The 18,051-nt window shown below is 55.2% G+C and overlaps 2 protein-coding genes across 3 annotated transcripts; one reads left to right on the top strand and one right to left on the bottom strand.

Moving 5' to 3' along the window:
• The first annotated feature begins 387 nt into the window (after nucleotides 1–387).
• On the top strand, nucleotides 388–3,040 carry PPDPF (pancreatic progenitor cell differentiation and proliferation factor). Its single transcript, XM_071446786.1, has 5 exons — nucleotides 388–551; nucleotides 1,386–1,474; nucleotides 2,244–2,318; nucleotides 2,435–2,531; nucleotides 2,711–3,040. Exons 2-5 carry the CDS (start codon nucleotides 1,420–1,422, stop codon nucleotides 2,850–2,852), a joined length of 369 nt encoding a protein of 122 aa, XP_071302887.1. The 5' UTR covers nucleotides 388–551; nucleotides 1,386–1,419; the 3' UTR covers nucleotides 2,853–3,040.
• Nucleotides 3,041–8,065: 5,025 nt separating this feature from the next.
• Nucleotides 8,066–16,863, bottom strand: LOC139599474 (tyrosine-protein kinase Srms-like). Of its 2 annotated transcripts, XM_071446776.1 has the most exons (9): nucleotides 16,361–16,861; nucleotides 16,097–16,262; nucleotides 13,036–13,157; nucleotides 12,016–12,182; nucleotides 10,997–11,135; nucleotides 10,359–10,517; nucleotides 9,282–9,463; nucleotides 8,979–9,135; nucleotides 8,066–8,665 (listed from the first exon to the last, which is right to left on the bottom strand). In XM_071446776.1, exons 2-9 carry the CDS (start codon nucleotides 16,156–16,158, stop codon nucleotides 8,472–8,474), a joined length of 1,182 nt encoding a protein of 393 aa, XP_071302877.1. In that variant the 5' UTR covers nucleotides 16,159–16,262; nucleotides 16,361–16,861; the 3' UTR covers nucleotides 8,066–8,471. The 2 variants fall into 2 exon arrangements, with proteins under 2 accessions (XP_071302877.1, XP_071302876.1); XM_071446775.1 differs by having other exon boundaries at nucleotides 16,097–16,863.
• Between the last annotated feature and the right edge of the window lie 1,188 nt (nucleotides 16,864–18,051).

Genomic DNA, 18,051 nt, shown 5'->3' with positions numbered 1-18,051 from the left:
TGCTACCCTGGTGCCCAAACACGGAGGAGCTGCTCTGTGCTGTGGGCGGTACTTTGGCCTTGCTGCAAGCTTTTCCTCTGAAATAAAGGGTTCTTTTCCAAAACTGATAAAGCCCCTTCGAATCCCTATTTATTTATTTCTCATGTTTACCCTCATTTTAAACCCAGCATTGCTTGAAAGGAGAAAGAAACTTCTCCAGCTCGGAGCTGGAGCTGAACCACCTCAGACGAGCAGGATTTTTGGGCGGAACGCCTCTCTCGGGGCTCCGGGCGTTGTTGCAGCGTTTCTCGAGCGCTGGGCGGGTGTCCCCCGTCCCGGCCGCGACAGTCGCGATGGATGGAGGGCAGGGGCGTGTCGGGCGCGCCCCCGCTGCCATTGGCGGAGCGCTGGCCGGGCGTGCCCGGCGCGGATAAAGCGGCGCTGGCGCGGGGGCGGCTCGGCAGCGCCGCGGCTCAGGCCGTGCGGTGCCACCGAGCGATCCGCGCCGGACCCCGGCCTGCCCTGCCCTGCCCTGCCCTGCCCGGAGCCCGCCGGACCCGCACACGGCCCAGGTGCGCTGCCGGGGGGGAGCGGGGCGGCCCCGAGCCTTTGCTTTGCCAGGAGGCCGCGCTGGGGTCGCTGTCGGGTGGAATTTCGCCGTGCCTCAGTTTCCCCACTAAGGCTGATTCCCCCCGGGTGTCCGGCAGCTGTTGGCAGCTGTGACCCCCTGAGCGGCTTTTGGAGCTTTCTTGGAGAATAAGGGGTCGGGCTGTAGGAAGAGTTCGCTGCTGGCAGGAAGGGGTTTTGTACCCGGAAGAGGGAAAGAACTGGAGCTCCAGTTCAGAAAGAACTCCAGTTCAGAACTGGAGCTGGACCACATCAAAGGTGAAGTGCGGGCGGGTTTGTCCCGGTTCTGGCTGATGGGGAGGCTGCCGAGGACAGGCTGGGGCTGGAACTTCTTGCAGGAACACCCTCGGTGTGTGCCCCAGCTCAGGACAGGCTGGGGCTGGAGTTTCTTGCAGGAACACCCTCGGTCTGTGCCCCAGCTCAAGGTTTCTGTGCTTCTTATGCAACATCCGCCCGGGATTTTGTAACTCCAGATGTTGACCTAAGGAGGGGAGTTGGATTCCTGCAAGAAAAACACCCGGGGTGGGGCTGGGGGGTCGGGAAGGGGCTGTGCCAGGCTGTGCTCTGCGCAGGCAGTTGTGTATGACGGAATTATTTTGGCTTTGCACGTAGCTCTTGGAGCTCTGTGGGTTTAATCTGTGTGCAGTGAGCACCAGCCGCTGTTCCCAGTGCAGGGCTAGCAATGGAACTCTGTAAATGGCTCCATTTACACCCCTGCAGCTTTTGGGGGTGCAGGGCTGGGTCAGGGTGGGTGCTGACAGCTGCCCCTGTGCTCCCAGGTTCAGATCTGCACAAGAACCAAGATCAGGAACCATGGCATCCATCCCATCCAGCGGCTCGCTCATGGCCACGCACAACTATCGCAGAAGTAAGGGCAGGCTGGGGGCTGGGGGGCTGGGTGAGCACATGGGGGTCTCTGCCAGCTGTGGGGATGTGGGGGGATGCTCAGGTGGAGCTGAGCTCGGCTCTGTGCCTTCAGCTGCAGCCCCATGTGAGTGTTTGGTGAGGAAAGGGCAAAGCCAGCAGTGGCCCTGCTGCTGCCCAGACCCTCCTCAGGGCCCCCCAGCCCTTCTGTACCAGCTGCTGAGTGGGCTCAAATCTCTTCACTTGTTACTAAGATCCTAGGGGATGGGGTGGATGGTTTCACCTTGCACTGTTGCTTCAGAAATGAGCTCCAAAACCAGTCTGGGCAATGGTTGCTCCTCGTTCCTCATCTGGGAGAGAGTTTCTGGTTTAGTGGATTGCTTAAACCAGAGGGAATTAAAGGATTCCCCTGAGATGAAACAAGCAGCAGGCTTGTAGCTGTTGTACTAAAAGCACATGGATTATACACAGGAATTTGCATCCTCTTGGCCTCAAGTCATCTCTCAAGGCCACTAAATGTTGTCCTTGGGGTTGCAGGTTTTTTCCTGCAGAGGTGTTCAGGTGTTTTTCAGCTCCCTGCAGCTGGAATCTCCCCAGTATTCCCTTCCTAGTGGTTTTTGCTGGCCTGGCACTAAACTGGGCAAGCAGTGGAGTGAGTCAGTGATGAGGCTGAGCTGTATCACCCAGGCACAGCCTCACCAAGGCTGTGTTTTCCTTCTCATGGCATGACCACGGGTCAGCAGTGGTTCTGATGGCCGTGATTTTTCCCACAGGGCGCCTGAGCTCCACATCCAGCACCAGCTCCTGCAGCTCAGAGTACTCTGGGGAGGTCATCCCCCATGGCCCAGGTAAGTGTCACCTGTCCTGGCTCATGGCAGCTCTTCCTGGAGGTGACCCAGCCCCTCCTGTGGGGTGAGGTTGGGGTGCCCAGGTCGCACTGACCTGGCATTGCACCGCTCCTCAGACCTGCCCAAGTCTGACCCCGGCCAGTGGTGGGCCAGCTTCTTCTTTGGGAAGACGACTCACCCAGCCATGACAACGGTGTCAGAGTCCCAGGAGAGGTGAGTGCTTTGGGGTGACACGGGGGAGCAGCACCAGAGGCTATCCCTGCTGCACCCCCAGGGCACATCCTGACCCCATGGACCCATCCATGCCCAGGGCTCCCGGCTTAACACAGAGCAGTAGTGCCCGGTTTGGGGGCCGGCACGATGGCTGACCGTGTCTGTGCTGTGTGTTGCAGCCTGGGAGCCCTGCGGGTGGCCACAGGACCGGTGGCCTGCGGGCTGGTGGCAGCCCCGGGCGCGGGCCGGAGGCGCCACGCCAGCGAGTCGAGCATCGCGGCCGCTCCCTCCCACCCGGCGGGCACAGCCCCTCCCCTGTAGAATAGCCGGCTGCTCTAGGCAAAATGCGCTGCTTTCTCATGGAAAACCGCAGCGACCCCGACGATTCCACTCCAGCCTTTTTTACTCTCTCCCGGTGTAACTAAGTCCTCTCGAAGCACACGCAGAAACACGTTTTTATTACCCTAAACTCGTGCAATGGTAATGAATAAACTTGAGCAGCCTTTTAAGACGTTGTGGGTTGTTTTCTTTGTCCGTGGAGGGGGGTGTTGGTGGGGCTGGAGCAGGACACAGCGCAGCAGCAGCAGGATGTGGTGCCAATACCACGTGCCAGCCTGGCTCTGTGTGTTTTGCACATGAGCAGGACCTGGCTGGGCTGTGCTGGTGTTGCAAACGCCTTCCCTCGCCCTCTTCTCTCCTTACTTGGCTACACAGCCTGTCCCTGCTGGCACTGAACTTGTTTTGTTCCCCGAGCACACGGCTGCTCTGGTAGCTCCAGGGGTAGGAGCGAGTGCCAGGGCCTGAGCAGGTGTGGCTGGGGCTGGGGAAGGATTTGGGTGCACAGTGACCCCTCCACAGTGAGGAGAGAGGTTAAACTTGCTCAAAACATGCATTTTATGGACCTGGATATCAGGCTGGAGCTCATGGTGTGGATGGCAGCTCAGAGGCTTTGCAGCCCTGGACCCCAACTGCCCCAGGTGCTGTTTTGCCTGATTTTTGCCTTCAATTATTCAGTTTGGCTGTTTGATCTTTCTGTGACCAGCCCAATAGCTGGGAAAACAAGAGCCTGCATGAAGGGAGCGCCTTTGTTCCTGCTGGAGGCAAAAACACCAACCTTGCAGAGGCTCATTTAAAGGTGCCAAATCTTCCTGTCTGCTCCCAGCCACAGCACGAGGTGTGGGGCTGTCCCTGTGGGCACTGGGGGCTGCTGATGGCAGCTGAGGCCATGGGACCCCTGAGCTGTGGCTTTGCCTCCTGGTGCCCCGTGCTGGCAGGACAAAGGGCAGGGAGCAGCTGGGGGCAAGTGTCTGCTCTGCTTTGTGGCTGCCTGCAGGGACACCCAGGGTCACTTCCAGTTCTGTTGTTTTTACAGTGGAAAGTGTTGAGTAAGCTTTTCCCTGAGCTCTGCTTCCCCAGGCCCTGGTCCTTGTCAGGGCAGAGTGTCTGTGTCCCCTGTCCCTCCGAGGGGCCAGGGCAGCACTGGCACCTCTGCTCCCCCTGTGTCTGTGTGTGCATCCAAGGGGGGGGGGCTTCAGGGCTCTTCCAGCACTGCCAGCACCCTGAAGGTGACCCCCATGTCCATGGCAGCTGATCTGATGTGACTTCCAGTCAGGCAGCAAACTGCAGTTGTTGTGGGGCTGCCTTTAAACTTCATGAAACACAGGCAAATCAAGATAAAATAAACCCTTTCTGAGTAAGACAAGGCAAGGTGGGCTGGCTGGCTGGGACATGTGGTTGTGGCACTGCTCCATGGTTTTCCCAGGCCCAGCAAAGCTCTTTGGGTGCTGCTCAACCCCAGGGTGCCTCAGGGATCTCCTCTGTTGCTGGTTGCCAGCAAAAGCCATATATTTTGGAGAGACAAATATTTTTTTCCAAGCTTGGAAATCAGTGTGGACACACAAAGGTAAAGTCAATATTCCTGTATATGCTTGTTGGTCTTGTGATCATGGAGGGACAAACCCAGCAACTGTCCTCAGGCACCCAGGGGAGGCAGTGACAGGGCAAAGGCACCGATGCCACATCCCTGGCTTGCATCTGGGCATGTTCCCCAGCCTGATCCAGCTCTAAGTGAGCTGCTCTGTGATGCCATGAGCACATGAATGCTCCCCTATCCAGTGTTTGGATGCTGGATGAAGGTTAAGTTCATCCCCACATTGCTCCAAGGTGGGGTGGATTTACAGCAGGGACTGCAAAACCTGTCAGAGGCTGCCCTTCTGCCCATGGCTCCCTGTCCAGTGAAGCAAAACTACCTGGAAAAACCCTGCTGAACTAAAGGCTGTTTTCCTGAATGTCTGTGAAGTGTCACAGACTCAGACTCCTTCTCTGCTGGGAGTGGAGATACAGAGAGAGTCCAGATCCCCCCAAATGTGCTCCTGGGCAGCTTCATTGCATTTCTGAGAGCAAAGCCCTTGGCATTGCCTTTTTTTTTTTGCTTGGGATTGAAAGGCTTTTAGGGCCTTTCTTATCCTTTCACAGCCTGCAGACATTTTGGAAAAGCATCTGACAGCCAAGCACATTTATTTTTGTTCTGTTTCTATCTCCACTGCTGTGGGTGTCTCTCTTCTCAAGTAACAAGTGATGAGAGAAAACTCTGATTTCACAATTCTGTGGAACAGCCTCAAATTGTGGCAGGAGAGGTTTGGGCTGGATATCAGGAAAAATTTCCACACAGAAAGAGTTCCCAAGCATGGGAGTCCCCATCATCCCTGGAGGGGTTTAACAGACCTGTGGATGTGGCACTTGGGGACATGGGTTGGTGGTGGGCTCAGCAGTGCTGGGGGAGCTGTTGAACTCAATGATCTTAGAGGGCTTTTCCAGCCTAAGTGATTCTTGATTCCAGCTGATTTCCCGTGTCCTCATGTTGCTGCTGTGGTGGGGTAGCAAGGGGAACATTGTGCAGTAGAAGACAATGAAAGGGGTTCCCCATATCCTGCACACCTCCCTAATCAATCCCCTTCTTCCTGTAGGGAGGGACAAGCACCCACCCCCCGTGGCATTCCACAGGGTCTGATGTCCCCCCTCTACTCCCTGGATGGTGTTTTTACTGCTGATTAATGCACATATTTGCTAAAAACTCGTGCTGGTGTTTTCTGCTCGCTCGTCCTTTGCAGCAGCCCTCGTGCCACCCCGCCGCCTCCAGTGAGGAATATTCCTCTCCATTCCCTGCCTCTTGCTGCTGGGGGTTGTTTTGGTTTGGTTTATTTCCCTCCAGCAGCTTTGCTTCCCCCTCACCCTTCAAACGCTGATGTGAGACCTTAAAAATAGAAATGAGCTGTGCAGCTGAAATACATCGCATTAGCCTGAGGCTGCTTCCAAATGCCACTGGGTCAAGGCTCCCATCCTTGAATCCTCACACGGGCACATGCCAGGCAGCAAGTGGAGCAGGAGGTACCTGTGACAACAGGATCTGCAGTGCCCACTCTGGAGCAGTGCTGGAAGGACTGGGACCCCAGCATTCCTGACTTTGTGGAGTGGATTAAAGAAAAGCCTGATCCAGTTTTTGGGGGAGTGGATTAAAGAAAAGCCTGATCCAGTTTTGGGGGGAGTGGATTAAAGAAAAGCCTGATCCAGTTTTTGGGGTAGGGCTGCAGTGCCCAGCTCAGGCTGAGATCCTGGGAGCAGATAGGAAAATTTGGGTTCACCGCCCCTACCAAGTTTATCTACTTTTAGAAAACAAGTAATGCCTCTGAGAAATGCCAAAACCCAGCAGACCGTGCTGGAGGGCAAACCCAGGCTGTGGATTGGCTTTTTATGCAGCAGAGGAGGAGGAGGAGGAGGAAGGAAAACTGCTGTGGGCAGCACCGTGCCATTACATCCCCATATTCCCTCTCCACATCCCCAAGAGGTCACTGTGACTGCTGAGTGAGCTGGTTTGGGGCCGTGTGTGTGACGGGCTGGTGCCCCGCCAGCCCCGCTGGCACCTCCGGGTAGCCCCCCACGGATGGCTGTGCCCCACACCAGCCCCACCGCCCCACGCACGCCCTTCTCCTCCTGCTTATTTTTGAGCTCCATCTGGTGGCAGCCAGACCTGCAGATTTACTGATTTACTGTCTTTATTGCCATTTGAGCTGCCTGCTCTAGGGGGCTGGAACCAGGTGAGCTTGAAGGTCCCTTCCAACCCAAACCATTCTGTGATTCTGGGGTGCAGCAGCTCCCTGCCCTTCCTCAGTGTGCCACAACCCTTCACCTGCTGCATATGCCTTCAGTCTTTATTTTCCTGCAGGGGAGGACCTGGGCTGGGCATAGCTGTGCTCTCTGCTCAGGTGTTTGATCAGGCTGCAAAATGTTTGTGCAAGGAGAGGATTTCCTCTTGCAACCATGTCCAAACACAACCTGTTGCTTTTTCCATCTGGGAATACTCTAACCAAGAGCTGCTGGGACAGGGACAGGGCTGCAGCTCTGTGGACAGGAACAGAGCAGGCTTCATCCCACCCTAGACCACATTCCTGTCTCCCCTTTCCAGGCCCCTCGTGCTTGGAGACTCGCTCAGCCAACAGCCAGACTTGTTTCTGCTGTTCTGCACAGCATGGACACTGCCCAGGAGTGGGGAATGTTACATAAACTTTATTAACTTTATAAATTCCAACGTTGCTGTTGGCTCAGTCCCCTGGTCACCTGCAAAGGGGCAAGATGAGCTTGTCAGGAGGAATTCTAAACCTCTGCCAGTTGCCTTTCACCCACAGCCTGTCTGCTCCTGCCACCAGTGCCACAATTGTGTCAGGGCTCTAACAGCCCCCCTCGGGCTGCCCCTGCCTGCACCTGCCTGGAGCCTTGACCTTGCTCCAATTGCTGCTTTTCCATGTGTCCTTCCACTGCTGCCAAGGGCAGTCCAGCCTCTGGGAGTGTGCGTGGCAGGAGGCAACAGGGACTTGGTGCAGCAAACTCTGCCGTGGCTAGGGAGGGACCAGAGGCTCAAGGTCCCCCTGCAATGCCAGATCCTGGGATTAGGGAGGAGCTGAGGGTGGTGGGAGCATCTCTTGGCTTGCCCCATGGGTGGGATAAAGAGCAGAGTAGGGTGATGCAGAGTTTTACCTTTGTTGCTTGCACCTGGGATAAGGAGGCATTCAATATTAGGACACAGACATTAATTTTTCTTGGAATAACCACAGGATGGTGAGTGAGACAAGGATCCAGAGCAGAGCAGCCCAGTCAGGAGCTTACTGTGCAGAGTGCTCAGGGCATGTGGGGAGCTGCTGCCAGGGAAAGGGGTGGCACAGGCACTTAGGGGTACTTGGGTGGGTGAATAGAGTCCAAAGAGCCACGAGAATGGTTTTATCTGTGGTTGCAAGAGTGGGGCTGGCTGCAATTCAGTCCTTGGTGGGCTCCTTGAACCCACCCGTGGAAGTGTTCACACCCAGGTTGGACAGGGCTTGGAGCAACCTGCTCTAGTGGAAGGTGTCCCTGTCCATGCCAGGGGGGTTGGAACAAGAGGAGCTTTAGGACCTTTCCAACTCAAGCCATTCCATGATTCCTGGGAGGGAATGGAGCAGTGTGCTGGGTGAGGAGCATCCAGCAACGCCCTGCAAGGACTCCTGTGGGTGGATGCACACGCATTTATTGATAAATACACCGAACACACACTACAAGATAAATCAAGCAGAGCCACAACTGAACATGAACTGCAAACCTTCACGTTTGTGTGGGGAGCAGCAGAGGCCTCCCACCCTACTGTGTGAACCACGATGTAAACTTTGAGTGATGCCTCCATGGGGCTTCTCCAAACTGTTACACAGCCAAGCGCTGGCAACGAGTTCTGCACAACTTGTTGCTTTCTGCCTTGGCCACCTCCCTGCGCCCTGGCTGTGAGGGACCACAGGCTGTTTTCTGAGGGGAATGTGCTTTCCTTGTAGCCCTGTCAGAGGGCAAACCAGAAGGAAGGAACTTCTTGGCAAGAGCTGGCCTGGAGGGGCTTGTGCAGGAAGGATGGTGGGAAGGGGTCCCTCAGGAGAGGGAGCTGAGCAGCCGCCTGTAGATGAAGCCCAGCTTCTCCCTCAGGGCCAGGAAGGTGGGGCGCTCCTCTGTGTTGCCACTCCAGCACTCCAGCATGATGCTGTAGATCTCAGGAGGGCAGGGGCTGGGCCGGGGCAGGCGGTAGCCCCTGGTGATTTGCCGTACGGTTTCTTGGTTTGTCATTCCTGCAAGGAAGGAGGAGAAGCCCCTGAGTCTCATGTCCCCAGAGGATGCCCTGAAGGTACATCTGCAGTGGCCAAGATGTCACTGGTGGTGCTGTGAGATGGTGTCTCTGTGCCAGAGAGGTGGTAGAAAAGAGGATGTGGGAGATGCAGACCAGCTTCCTGCCCCCAGCTCCTGCACCTGCTCTGCAACCACTGAATATCCCTCTAAGCCACCCCTAAATGGACAATAACCTGCCCATGCTCCAGGAGCTGCTTCCATATCCCTTAGGGAAGGGACAATATAGCATTTCATGGAGTGGGGCAGCAGCCCTACCTTCGTAGGGGATCTGTCCATATGTGAAGACCTCGTAGAGCAGAATCCCATAGGACCAGACGTCAGACTTGAGGGAGTAGGTGCGGTAGTTGGCTGCCTCTGGGGCCGTCCACTTCACTGGGATTTTAGTGCTGCTGCTGGTGGAATAAATGTCATCCTGAAAAGCAATGGCAGACAGGACATGAGGATGGGGTGAACAACACAGCCATGGGTTTTGGGGATGGCAGGGAATGCCTCCACCATGGGACAGCTCTATGAGCTCGAGTGGTGGCAGGGAGGGACCACAGCATCCCCTGAGCTGACCTTGAGGAGCCGGGCAAGTCCGAAATCAGCGATTTTGCAGGTGAGTTCCTCTCCAACCAGGATGTTTCTGGCTGCCAGATCCCGGTGGACAATGTGCTTCTCCTCCAGGTACCTCATCCCATCGGCCACTTGGCAGGAGATGTTGAGCAGGTGGGAGGTGCCCAGGGACTTCCCTTCAGGACCTGTTAATCCAGACAATCCAAGCATTGGGGGCAATCTACCAACACCTTTTTTGGTGTTTTGGTTTGGAAGGAAACCCTGTGCTGGCAGTGTGGGACATGAGGATGATGTAAAACCTCAAATTTGTGCTCCTGTCTAATCATCCTTGTTGTGCTGTGTGGGAAGTTCAGCAGAGCCACGTGCTCCTCAGGCATGGGACAGGGGTGGGCTCTGAAGAGCACCAAGGTCACAGATATCCATGGCTTGTTCAAAGGCAAAGGTGACCTTCTGCCATGCAAATCTCCTCCCTGCAGGCCTCTCAGCCTGTTGTACCTGTGAGCTCCAGCTCTGCTGCTGGAACCCCAATCAGACACAAGGTCAGTGTGGGTGGAAGGGGAAGTACCCTGTAGAAAAACAGGTCTTGGTGGGAGAGGCTTGTTTGATTGTGCTGGGTCAGGAAAAGAAAGGCCAAGAAAATTAAACTGGGTGATGAGTGGTCCATGGCATGTTATGAGCTCTGTACACGCACAAAGCCACGGGGAGGTTTGGCTGTTTCATTCCTAAAGAGGGTGGAGCTGCCCAAACACAGCAGTGAGATTCTGTGCTCTGGTGAGAGCTGGCAGACCAAGGGTAGGTGGAGGAGGGATGAAGCTCCCTACCAATGAGCTTGGGCTCCCAGGGGTTGATACAGACCCAGCCCACATGGACACCCACAGGATCATGGCAGACTTTGTGATCCCAAGACCATCTCCACCCATCCATCTACCCGTGGATTGCTCTGTGTTACCACTGACCAAACAGGACAGAAACAAGGCTGGCACTTTCTTAGGGTCCCCATTCAGATTCCTAGGGCCATTCTGAGGCACGGGGAGCAGCAGCCCAGGGTCCCCCATCCCCGGGGGCCAGCACAGCACTCACTGTTGAGGTAGCTGTGGAGGTTGCCCTTGCGCATGAGCTCGGTGATGATGTACACGGGCTCCTCCAGGGAGCACACGGCGTGCAGCTGGATCAGCTTCTCATGCCTCAGGCGCTTCAGGTTCTGAATCTCCTTGGTGAAGTCTTCTGCTTTCATGTCAGCTGCGGGGCAAAGCCAACACAGACCTTGTGAGCCACTTTCTCATGTAGACATTGGGACCTCAGTGCCTCCAACTGGGATGAGGACCTTTTTCACCTCCTCACAGCCCATCCCTGCTCTCAAAGCTCTCAAAGCTCTGCACAACCTGTGTTTCAGAGCCAAAGAGATGTTTTCCATGTGGCTTTGGGTCCCATTTTCAGGTTCATAGTCCCATCAGGACTTGATGTATCACAAACCCATTTGATTTGATGTGATGTCACTTGTCACACACCCAGTGGCTGGAGCCATTTAATAGGGATACAGCCCAAACTTAGGTTTGTGCACAGAAATATTCCAGTGGCTCCTCACCAGGTCCTACTGCAGTTTGCATGATAAAACACTCACAGTGGCCAAGAGGATGAGGAAATAAAGGAGGGTCAATGATAATGGCAGTGAACGAGACACTCAGTTGGCTGCTGTTAACATCTGATTCTCCACATACCTTTAATGATCTTGATGGCCACTGGCACCGTGTTCCTCCACAGCCCTTCCCACACCTCTCCAAAGTAGCCCTCTCCCAGCTTCCTCCGCAGGGTGAACTCCCAGCGCGGGCGCTCCCAGCCGTCCCTCTCGGGGGGAGTCTGTCAGATGGACATGGAACGGCTCACTCGGCCCAGCCAGACAGCCAGGACCTGCTGCTGGAGCCTGCAGCAGCCCTTGGTGCCCACAGAGGAGCAGGACATGGTGCTCCACCAGCCATGCTCCACTGCCCTTCCCTCTGTGCTCACTGCAGGCACACAACACGCGGGGCATCCTCTGCATGAGCCCTGCTGGGACCCCAGGTGTGCGAGCAGGAGAGTTTGGAGACCACATGGAATACCAGGAGTTCAAGTCATAATTCACTCCTCATCAGACCTCAAAAGTGGCTTTTCTCCATCTCCACCAATAAATAAAAATGCATGAATTAATATTACTGCATATTATGGCTGATTTAGACTTCAGTTCATTAAGCATTTCTTTTATCCCACACCTTTCAATTTCACTCTTGGATTATTCACATGGTTAATTGCTATTTCCAAGTCATAATCAGTAGATGGAACTCTAATCAGGAAATGAGCTGGCAATTTGGGATTAATACTGTAATTAGACTTATGAGCACTGCACTAATTGGTGTGAAAACTTTATGAAAGACATGTGTTTTGTCTTATATTCTCAGGAAAACATTGGAAGGGCAGGTATTTCCAGAATCTGTATTGAATGGGATTGTAACAGCTTGGTCTCCAGTCTTTGAGACGGACAACACATTTCAGAAAATTCTGCTCAAAAATACATATAAATGCCTTAACGTGGCTGATCAAAGGCAATGCTGGCAGCTATACTAACGGTGGGCTTTAAATTTAGTTTAACAAACTCAAAACCCAAAGGGACAGACTAATTCTTTGCAGTTTCCCTGGTTTCCCTGGTTTCCCGTTCCCAGCCCGGGGAGGGCGGGGAGCGGGGCCGAGCTGTGCCCGTACGCACCGCGGGGCTGCAGGGCTGCAGCAGGGGGCTCTGGATGACCTTCCAGTGCTCCGTGTAGAAGGCGAGCAGCTCCTCCATGTTGGGAAAGGGGTGCCCTTTCTGGATGTAGAGGCTGCCCCTGGGGCTCTTGCAGATTCGGAAGTGGCTGACCTTGGTGTGGTTTCGAACTGTGGGGAAGCCCAGGTTGGGGAAAACTCAATTTGTGCAGAGATCAGTCCCTCCCCTCCCTCCCTGCTGGCTCCACCCTCTGCCTTTAGAGATTCCAAACAACCTAATAAAATTAAAGCAGCACAACTCTGCCCTGGACTGCTTCATCCCACTCCCCACCTCCCTTCTGCTCCCACCTCCTGGCCCAGAGGACTCCTGGCCATTGTGAGGCAGGCTCCTTTGGACCACAGAGGTGATGCTTTATTATCAGGGATAATTAAATAAGCTTTATTGCCAGGTATAATTCCACCACGGACTGCTCAGACAACATCAGAACTGCTCAAAGAGGATATGTGACTCCCATAGCTCAGGGACTGATGGTGGGATGTAGAGTTTGCCATGAATTTTCCTAGGATTCCTTTTATGGGGATTAAAACAGATTGTAATGGCACTGCCTGGTCCAAAACCCCCTGAATTCAGATTTCAGTATGTGGGAGCAGCCCAGGCCCTGGTAATCTGGAGTGGCAGCATATTTTTAAACAACCCTCAGATGACAAAAGCTACTGGAATGAAATCCTGGGAGTTAGTGCCACGAAACCATCATTAAGCTGCAGTGAAATGTTTATGGCTTTCATACCCCAGACAGGAGCCATGCACTTTCCTTTGCCACAGTGATTCAACAATCCATCCCTGCTCTGTAAACTTTCCCCCCACCCTCAGAAAGCAGCCCATTCCCTTCCACAAGGCGCTGAAAAGTGCTTTAAACTTATTCTTGTTTTCACCCCACGCTAAGCGAGCCAGGAGCTGTTCCTAAGGAGCAGCCTGCTTCCTTTCCCTGTGCTTATTATATCTGGATAATTGCCACAAGGTCACCTGAGAGAGAGTATTCTCCCTTGCTGCTCTCGCTGTCCCGGACGAGGAAGGAGCCGTGCTGGTTGGGAGGCGAGAGGAGGAGCTGCTCCGCTTCGTTTCGGCTGATCTTGCTGAAGTACCAGCTGGGGAGCAGAGCAGAGGGGTCACAGCAGGGCAGGGGGATGCTGCACAGATGAGTCTGCATCCATTTCAGGGGATTTTGCACCCTCTGAGCTGGGGAGGGGGAGCAGCTGCTGGGATCCCACTGTTTGCTCATTCCTGCAGCCACCAAACAAGTGGCACAGTGGCTAGTCCATGTCTCAGAACCTGTAGATGTGGGTGCCTGCACCAAAGCTGTTCCATTGGGTGGGCTTTACAGGCACTTGCTGCAGTTTATTGCAGCTCACTGCCTGCAGACCTTTTCACAGAATCAGAGAATCCCAGAATGGTTTGGGTTGGGAGGGATCCCAAAACTCACCTCATTCAACCCCTCCTGCCATGGGCAGGGACACCTTCCACTAGCCCAGGCTGCTCAAAGGCCCTTCCACCCTGGTACTGAACACTGCCAGGGATGGAGCATTTCCTCCACCAGTCTCTGGACACTGCTCTCCAGGTCTCAGCTCCATCCCAAGCCCTGAGGTGAGATTTACACTCTTGGGCTGACAGCCTGTGGTAGATAAAGCATCAACCACCTGGTGCTGTGAGGAAGATGCTCTGGAGAGATTGTCCCTGTGTCCTGCCATGTCAGCAACATCTGCAGGCCCAGGATCCCCTTGCACTTCTTGACCTGCAGCTCATGGGCAGCACCAGCTCTGAGCCCATCAGCAAATGGCACCAATGGAAACATCTCTGGCAATTGCCTTCTGCTACTCCAGCCTTGGCAGTGCTGGCTGGGGACTCCACAGCACCGAGCCGTGGGAGGACCCAGCCAAGTCCCTTTTCTCTGTCACACCACTGAGATTCATCTCTGAATTCCCGTAAGGAAAGGCAGGTTGGCTGGCTGGCTCCCGACACAGCGGGATGCACAGGAGGATGCAGCTCCATCCAGCCTAAGGCAGCCAGGACGTGAGAAGCCAAAAGTTTATTAGCTGGGATCGCCAGCGTCTGAGAAGCCGCGCAGGAAATTATAAGCGATGGGGTGAACAAATTAGCAGGCAGCTCCGGGGCGCGGCTCCACGGAGTCTGCCCGAGCGCTCACGGCTCGCTCCGGCGGGGAAGCCGCGCACGGTCCGGCCCTGGCACGCCCCGGCTCGGCAATGCCCCTGTCCGCAGGATGGGGCCGGGCAGCGCCTGCTCACGGCTGCTGCTCACACGGGTACACACACACAGGTACACACAGGTACACACAGGTACACACATATGTACACACACAGGTACACACAAGTACACATATACACATACAGGTACACACACACAGGTACACACAGGTACACACATATGTACACACACAGGTATGCACACACAGGTACGCATACACACGTACACACATGCACATATACACACACAGGTACACACAGGTACACACTTATGTACACACATAGGTACACACATAGGTACGGATATGCACGTACACACACGCACATATAACACACAGGTACTCACCCAGGTACACACAAGTACACATACACACACACGTACAGGTACACACACACAGGCACACATACACAGGTACATGCACACAGGTACACACACATGTACACACACACACTGGTGCACACACAGGTACACACACACAGGTATACACAGGTATACACACATACAGGTACACACACACATATACACACATAGGTACATACACATGTACACACACACACACAGGCACACACACACAAACACAGGTACACACACACTGGTGCACACACAGGTACACACAGAGGCACACACACACAGGTACACACACACTGGTGCACACAGGTATACACATGTACACATACACACATACAGGTACACACACATACACACATATGTACACACACATGTACACACACATACACACAGGCACACACACACACATGTACACACACACAGGCACACACAGGGGTACACACATACACAGGCACACACACAAGTACACGCACAGGTACACACACCTGTGTGTGTGCTACACGCTCCCCTGTAGCCTGTCCAGCTGTCCCACGCCATGGGAATAAGGCAGGGAGGGAGCCGACCCCGCTGTCCACACGGGTGTGATCCCAGCACAGCCCAAGCGGACTGGATTTCCCTTCCTCAAAGCACACGCTGGGAGGGTCTCTCCCATCCCACCCGCACATCAGGGACCCTTCCCGGGCTTCTCCCGCTGCTCTCCTTCACCCCACCCAGCACAGGGCGGGTGCGGGGGGTGCCCAGGGTGCCGCAGCCCCGCGCTCGGTGACTCAGGGCACGGAGGGAACAGCTGTGGCTCGGGGCGCTTCGCCCGACGTGTCGGGACCAGGCTGCCTTATGCAACGAGGAGCTGGGCTTTCCCCGGCTGCCAGGGGGCTGAGACATGCCCCGAGCTCCCTGTCGGCTGGGAGAGGCACCCACCGGGAGGAAACCCTCAGCCCTGGCTAAGCAGGATGGCAGCAACAGCTGGCCCTGCAGAGATCTGGGCTTCCTGGCAGGTACCAACCCAAAATGCTCCTTCCCGTGCTCCCAAGCCCTTTGGAGCTGGCAGGGCTCAGGTACAAGTGAACCCCAGCTCCCTCTCTTCCTGCTGGGCCCCCTTCAACAAGAGGGAAAGCAGCCGGAGCCTTTCAACCCTGCCCAGCATCACCCCGCACCCAGCCCAGAGCCAGCCCAGCCCGTGCGAGGGTGATGCAGCCAGGAGGGGACACCGGCATCTCTGGCGCATCCCCCAAATCTCGCTTCCTTTGCCGAACACCTCCACCCTGCTGCCACGACCTGCAGGAGCTGCAGGGGCTGCAGGGGCTGCAGGGGTGCCCAGGGGAAGGCAGATCCCCGCTCAGTCCCAGCGCCGCTGATGGCCAAAGCAGGGGACGGGGATCTGGCGCTCGCCGCCGCTGTGGAGGGTGAGCGCTGCCTTTCCCTGCCCGAGCCCAGCCTCCATCCATCCCCCGGTGCATCCAGAGCCGGGGATACTTACGGGCGGTGGGCGGAGGTGCCCTGGCTGAGGTTGGCCACGTAGGCAGCGGGGACGTAGCCCATGGCCGGCTCCCCCAGCAGCCGCCGGGCTAAGACATACTCGCCCTCCTCTCTGAGGACACGCAGTTTGTCCCCTGCGCTTATGCTCAGCTCCTCGGCGCTGCGGGCTGTGAAAGCGTACAAAGCGATACAGAGAGACGACTTGGGGATGAAGGAAATGGAAGTCGCCTCCGAGTTGAGCGAAACGGAATCAGAGCCAAGATACCCCAGCGAGCAGCTCTCCGTCACGGAGCGGGGACGGAGCTTGTTCCAGAAGGATGTCAGGAAGGTCAGGCGCTTCCTGACGAACTGCTCCATGCCCGGCGGTGCGCTGGATGCGGTGGGCTATGCCCACCGGGAGGCCGGGGCGCGGGGCGATGCGGGGCTGCTGCCGCCGGCCGGGGAGCTCATCCTGCCCGCCCGCGTTACCCGCACGCGTCTGGGCGCTCGCCGGCCCTTCCCGGCCAACTTCCTATTTCTGAAAGTGAAACTGGTTCGTCTGGTGCGACGAGTCTGCCGGCGGGACGAGTCTGCAGGCAGGAGTCCCACGCTCAGACCCACGGGCACATCTGGGAGACAGGCACAGCTGGAGCCGGGCTTGCTGCTCTCGAAGAAGAAGAACGGCTGTTGTTTTATTTAATCATTATTTTTAAGTGTGCTCTTTGCTTCTTACCAGAGCACCATAAACACAGCTCTCTGTTCTTCGAGCAGCTCTTGTCACAAGTGGCTGACTCCAGCTAATAGTCTTCATCTCACTTGTGTGGGAGGATATTTTTTTTTCCATAGGACAATAATTGCATCCACAAATGTGGGAGATTAAAACAGAATTAAGGACATAACCTTAGAAAAGATCCGAAGTGTTTGGATGTTTCCTGGCTGGATATTGGGGGGTGTATAACCCCCAAGGTCCTTTCTTCCTTCAGTCTACAATGACCTCCCAGAGTGACCCCACTACAGCATTTGCCTCCTCACACTAATTCCCTGCTGCAGAGGATTCCCAGGGAATTCACATCCCAGATCCCCCAGGATCTGGTGCTCACTCAGCTTCCACCAGAGATGGGTCCCCCTCAGAATCAGGAGATCTTTTCCTGATGCAGGGTCTCAGTCAGCCTCAGGTGCTTGCAATGCATCCACAGCCAAGCCCTGGAATGCAACCTTCAGCTCTCACAGTGTCAGCACAGCCACACTTCCCCAGCCCTGGTCACACTTGGACACTCCAAAATGCTCCAAACCCCCTCCCAAATCCCACCACCCACAGCCATCACCCAAAAGACAGAGATTACCCCTTCACATCTTTCATGTGCACTTTAGGTCACCTGAAGATTGCTCTGGTGGGAAATCCCAACTCCAACCCCCCAGCCCGCACCTAAACTTTGTCATTTAACTGTTCCATCTAATTAGTGGGAGTTTTGTGCCTGGCAACCCCACTCCTGGCCTTGAGCCCATTATTTTGATTCGCCTCTGCTTGCAGTTGGTCTGTGTAGCTCATTTTGGGTATGTAGTTGGGATTTGAAAGAGGCTACTTTAAAAGAAATATGAAAAAATTAATTGTAGGAGTCTGGGCTGCCAACTGCAACCATGTGGGGTATGAGGAACAAGCTGGACCCACCCTTGGGTCAACAGCTCTTGACATGCTGTGTTCTGCATTCTGGGTGTCCCATGATGGCCAAAAAAAAATTGCAAAATGATTTCCTTGTCTGGGTTTTGGACTCAGCAATTTCCTCACCCTCTCCAGGCAGAGATGCCCAGGGCAGAGGGCAGGAGTACAGAGCGCTCCTCAGCGTGGCCTGTGCATTCCTGAACTGATGAGAACTGGGAAGAAAGGGAGTCTTTAATAAAATATTCTGCTCCCTCCTTACCCAAGTAGCAGCTGAATAGATGGGTGAGTCCCCCAAGGTCAGCTCACAGCCTTGCCCA

This window comes from Agelaius tricolor, unplaced genomic scaffold (assembly GCF_023055355.1).
Source record: "Agelaius tricolor isolate 1412-34295 unplaced genomic scaffold, bAgeTri1.0.p SCAF_23, whole genome shotgun sequence".
In the NCBI taxonomy this organism is placed as follows: Eukaryota; Metazoa; Chordata; class Aves; order Passeriformes; family Icteridae; genus Agelaius; species Agelaius tricolor.
The sequence above is the reverse complement of the archived record's forward strand: the minus strand, read 5'-3'. Positions and strand labels throughout refer to the sequence as shown.

What these genes read in the sequence shown, in the direction of transcription:
- PPDPF (XM_071446786.1), top strand. Translation starts at nt 1,420, where the DNA reads ATGGCATCCATCCCATCCAGCGGCTCGCTCATGGCCACGCACAACTAT. An exon ending in GGTCATCCCCCATGGCCCAG is followed by an intron (nt 2,319 to 2,434) that starts GTAAGTGTCACC and finishes ACCGCTCCTCAG; the next exon opens with ACCTGCCCAAGTCTGACCCC. An exon ending in GTGTCAGAGTCCCAGGAGAG is followed by an intron (nt 2,532 to 2,710) that starts GTGAGTGCTTTG and finishes TGTGTGTTGCAG; the next exon opens with CCTGGGAGCCCTGCGGGTGG.
- LOC139599474 (XM_071446775.1), bottom strand. Translation starts at nt 16,452, where the DNA reads ATGGAGCAGTTCGTCAGGAAGCGCCTGACCTTCCTGACATCCTTCTGG. An exon ending in GGCCATCAAGATCATTAAAG is followed by an intron (nt 10,518 to 10,996) that starts GTATGTGGAGAA and finishes TTTGCCCCGCAG; the next exon opens with CTGACATGAAAGCAGAAGAC. An exon ending in TGGACAGATCCCCTACGAAG is followed by an intron (nt 8,666 to 8,978) that starts GTAGGGCTGCTG and finishes CCTTCCTTGCAG; the next exon opens with GAATGACAAACCAAGAAACC.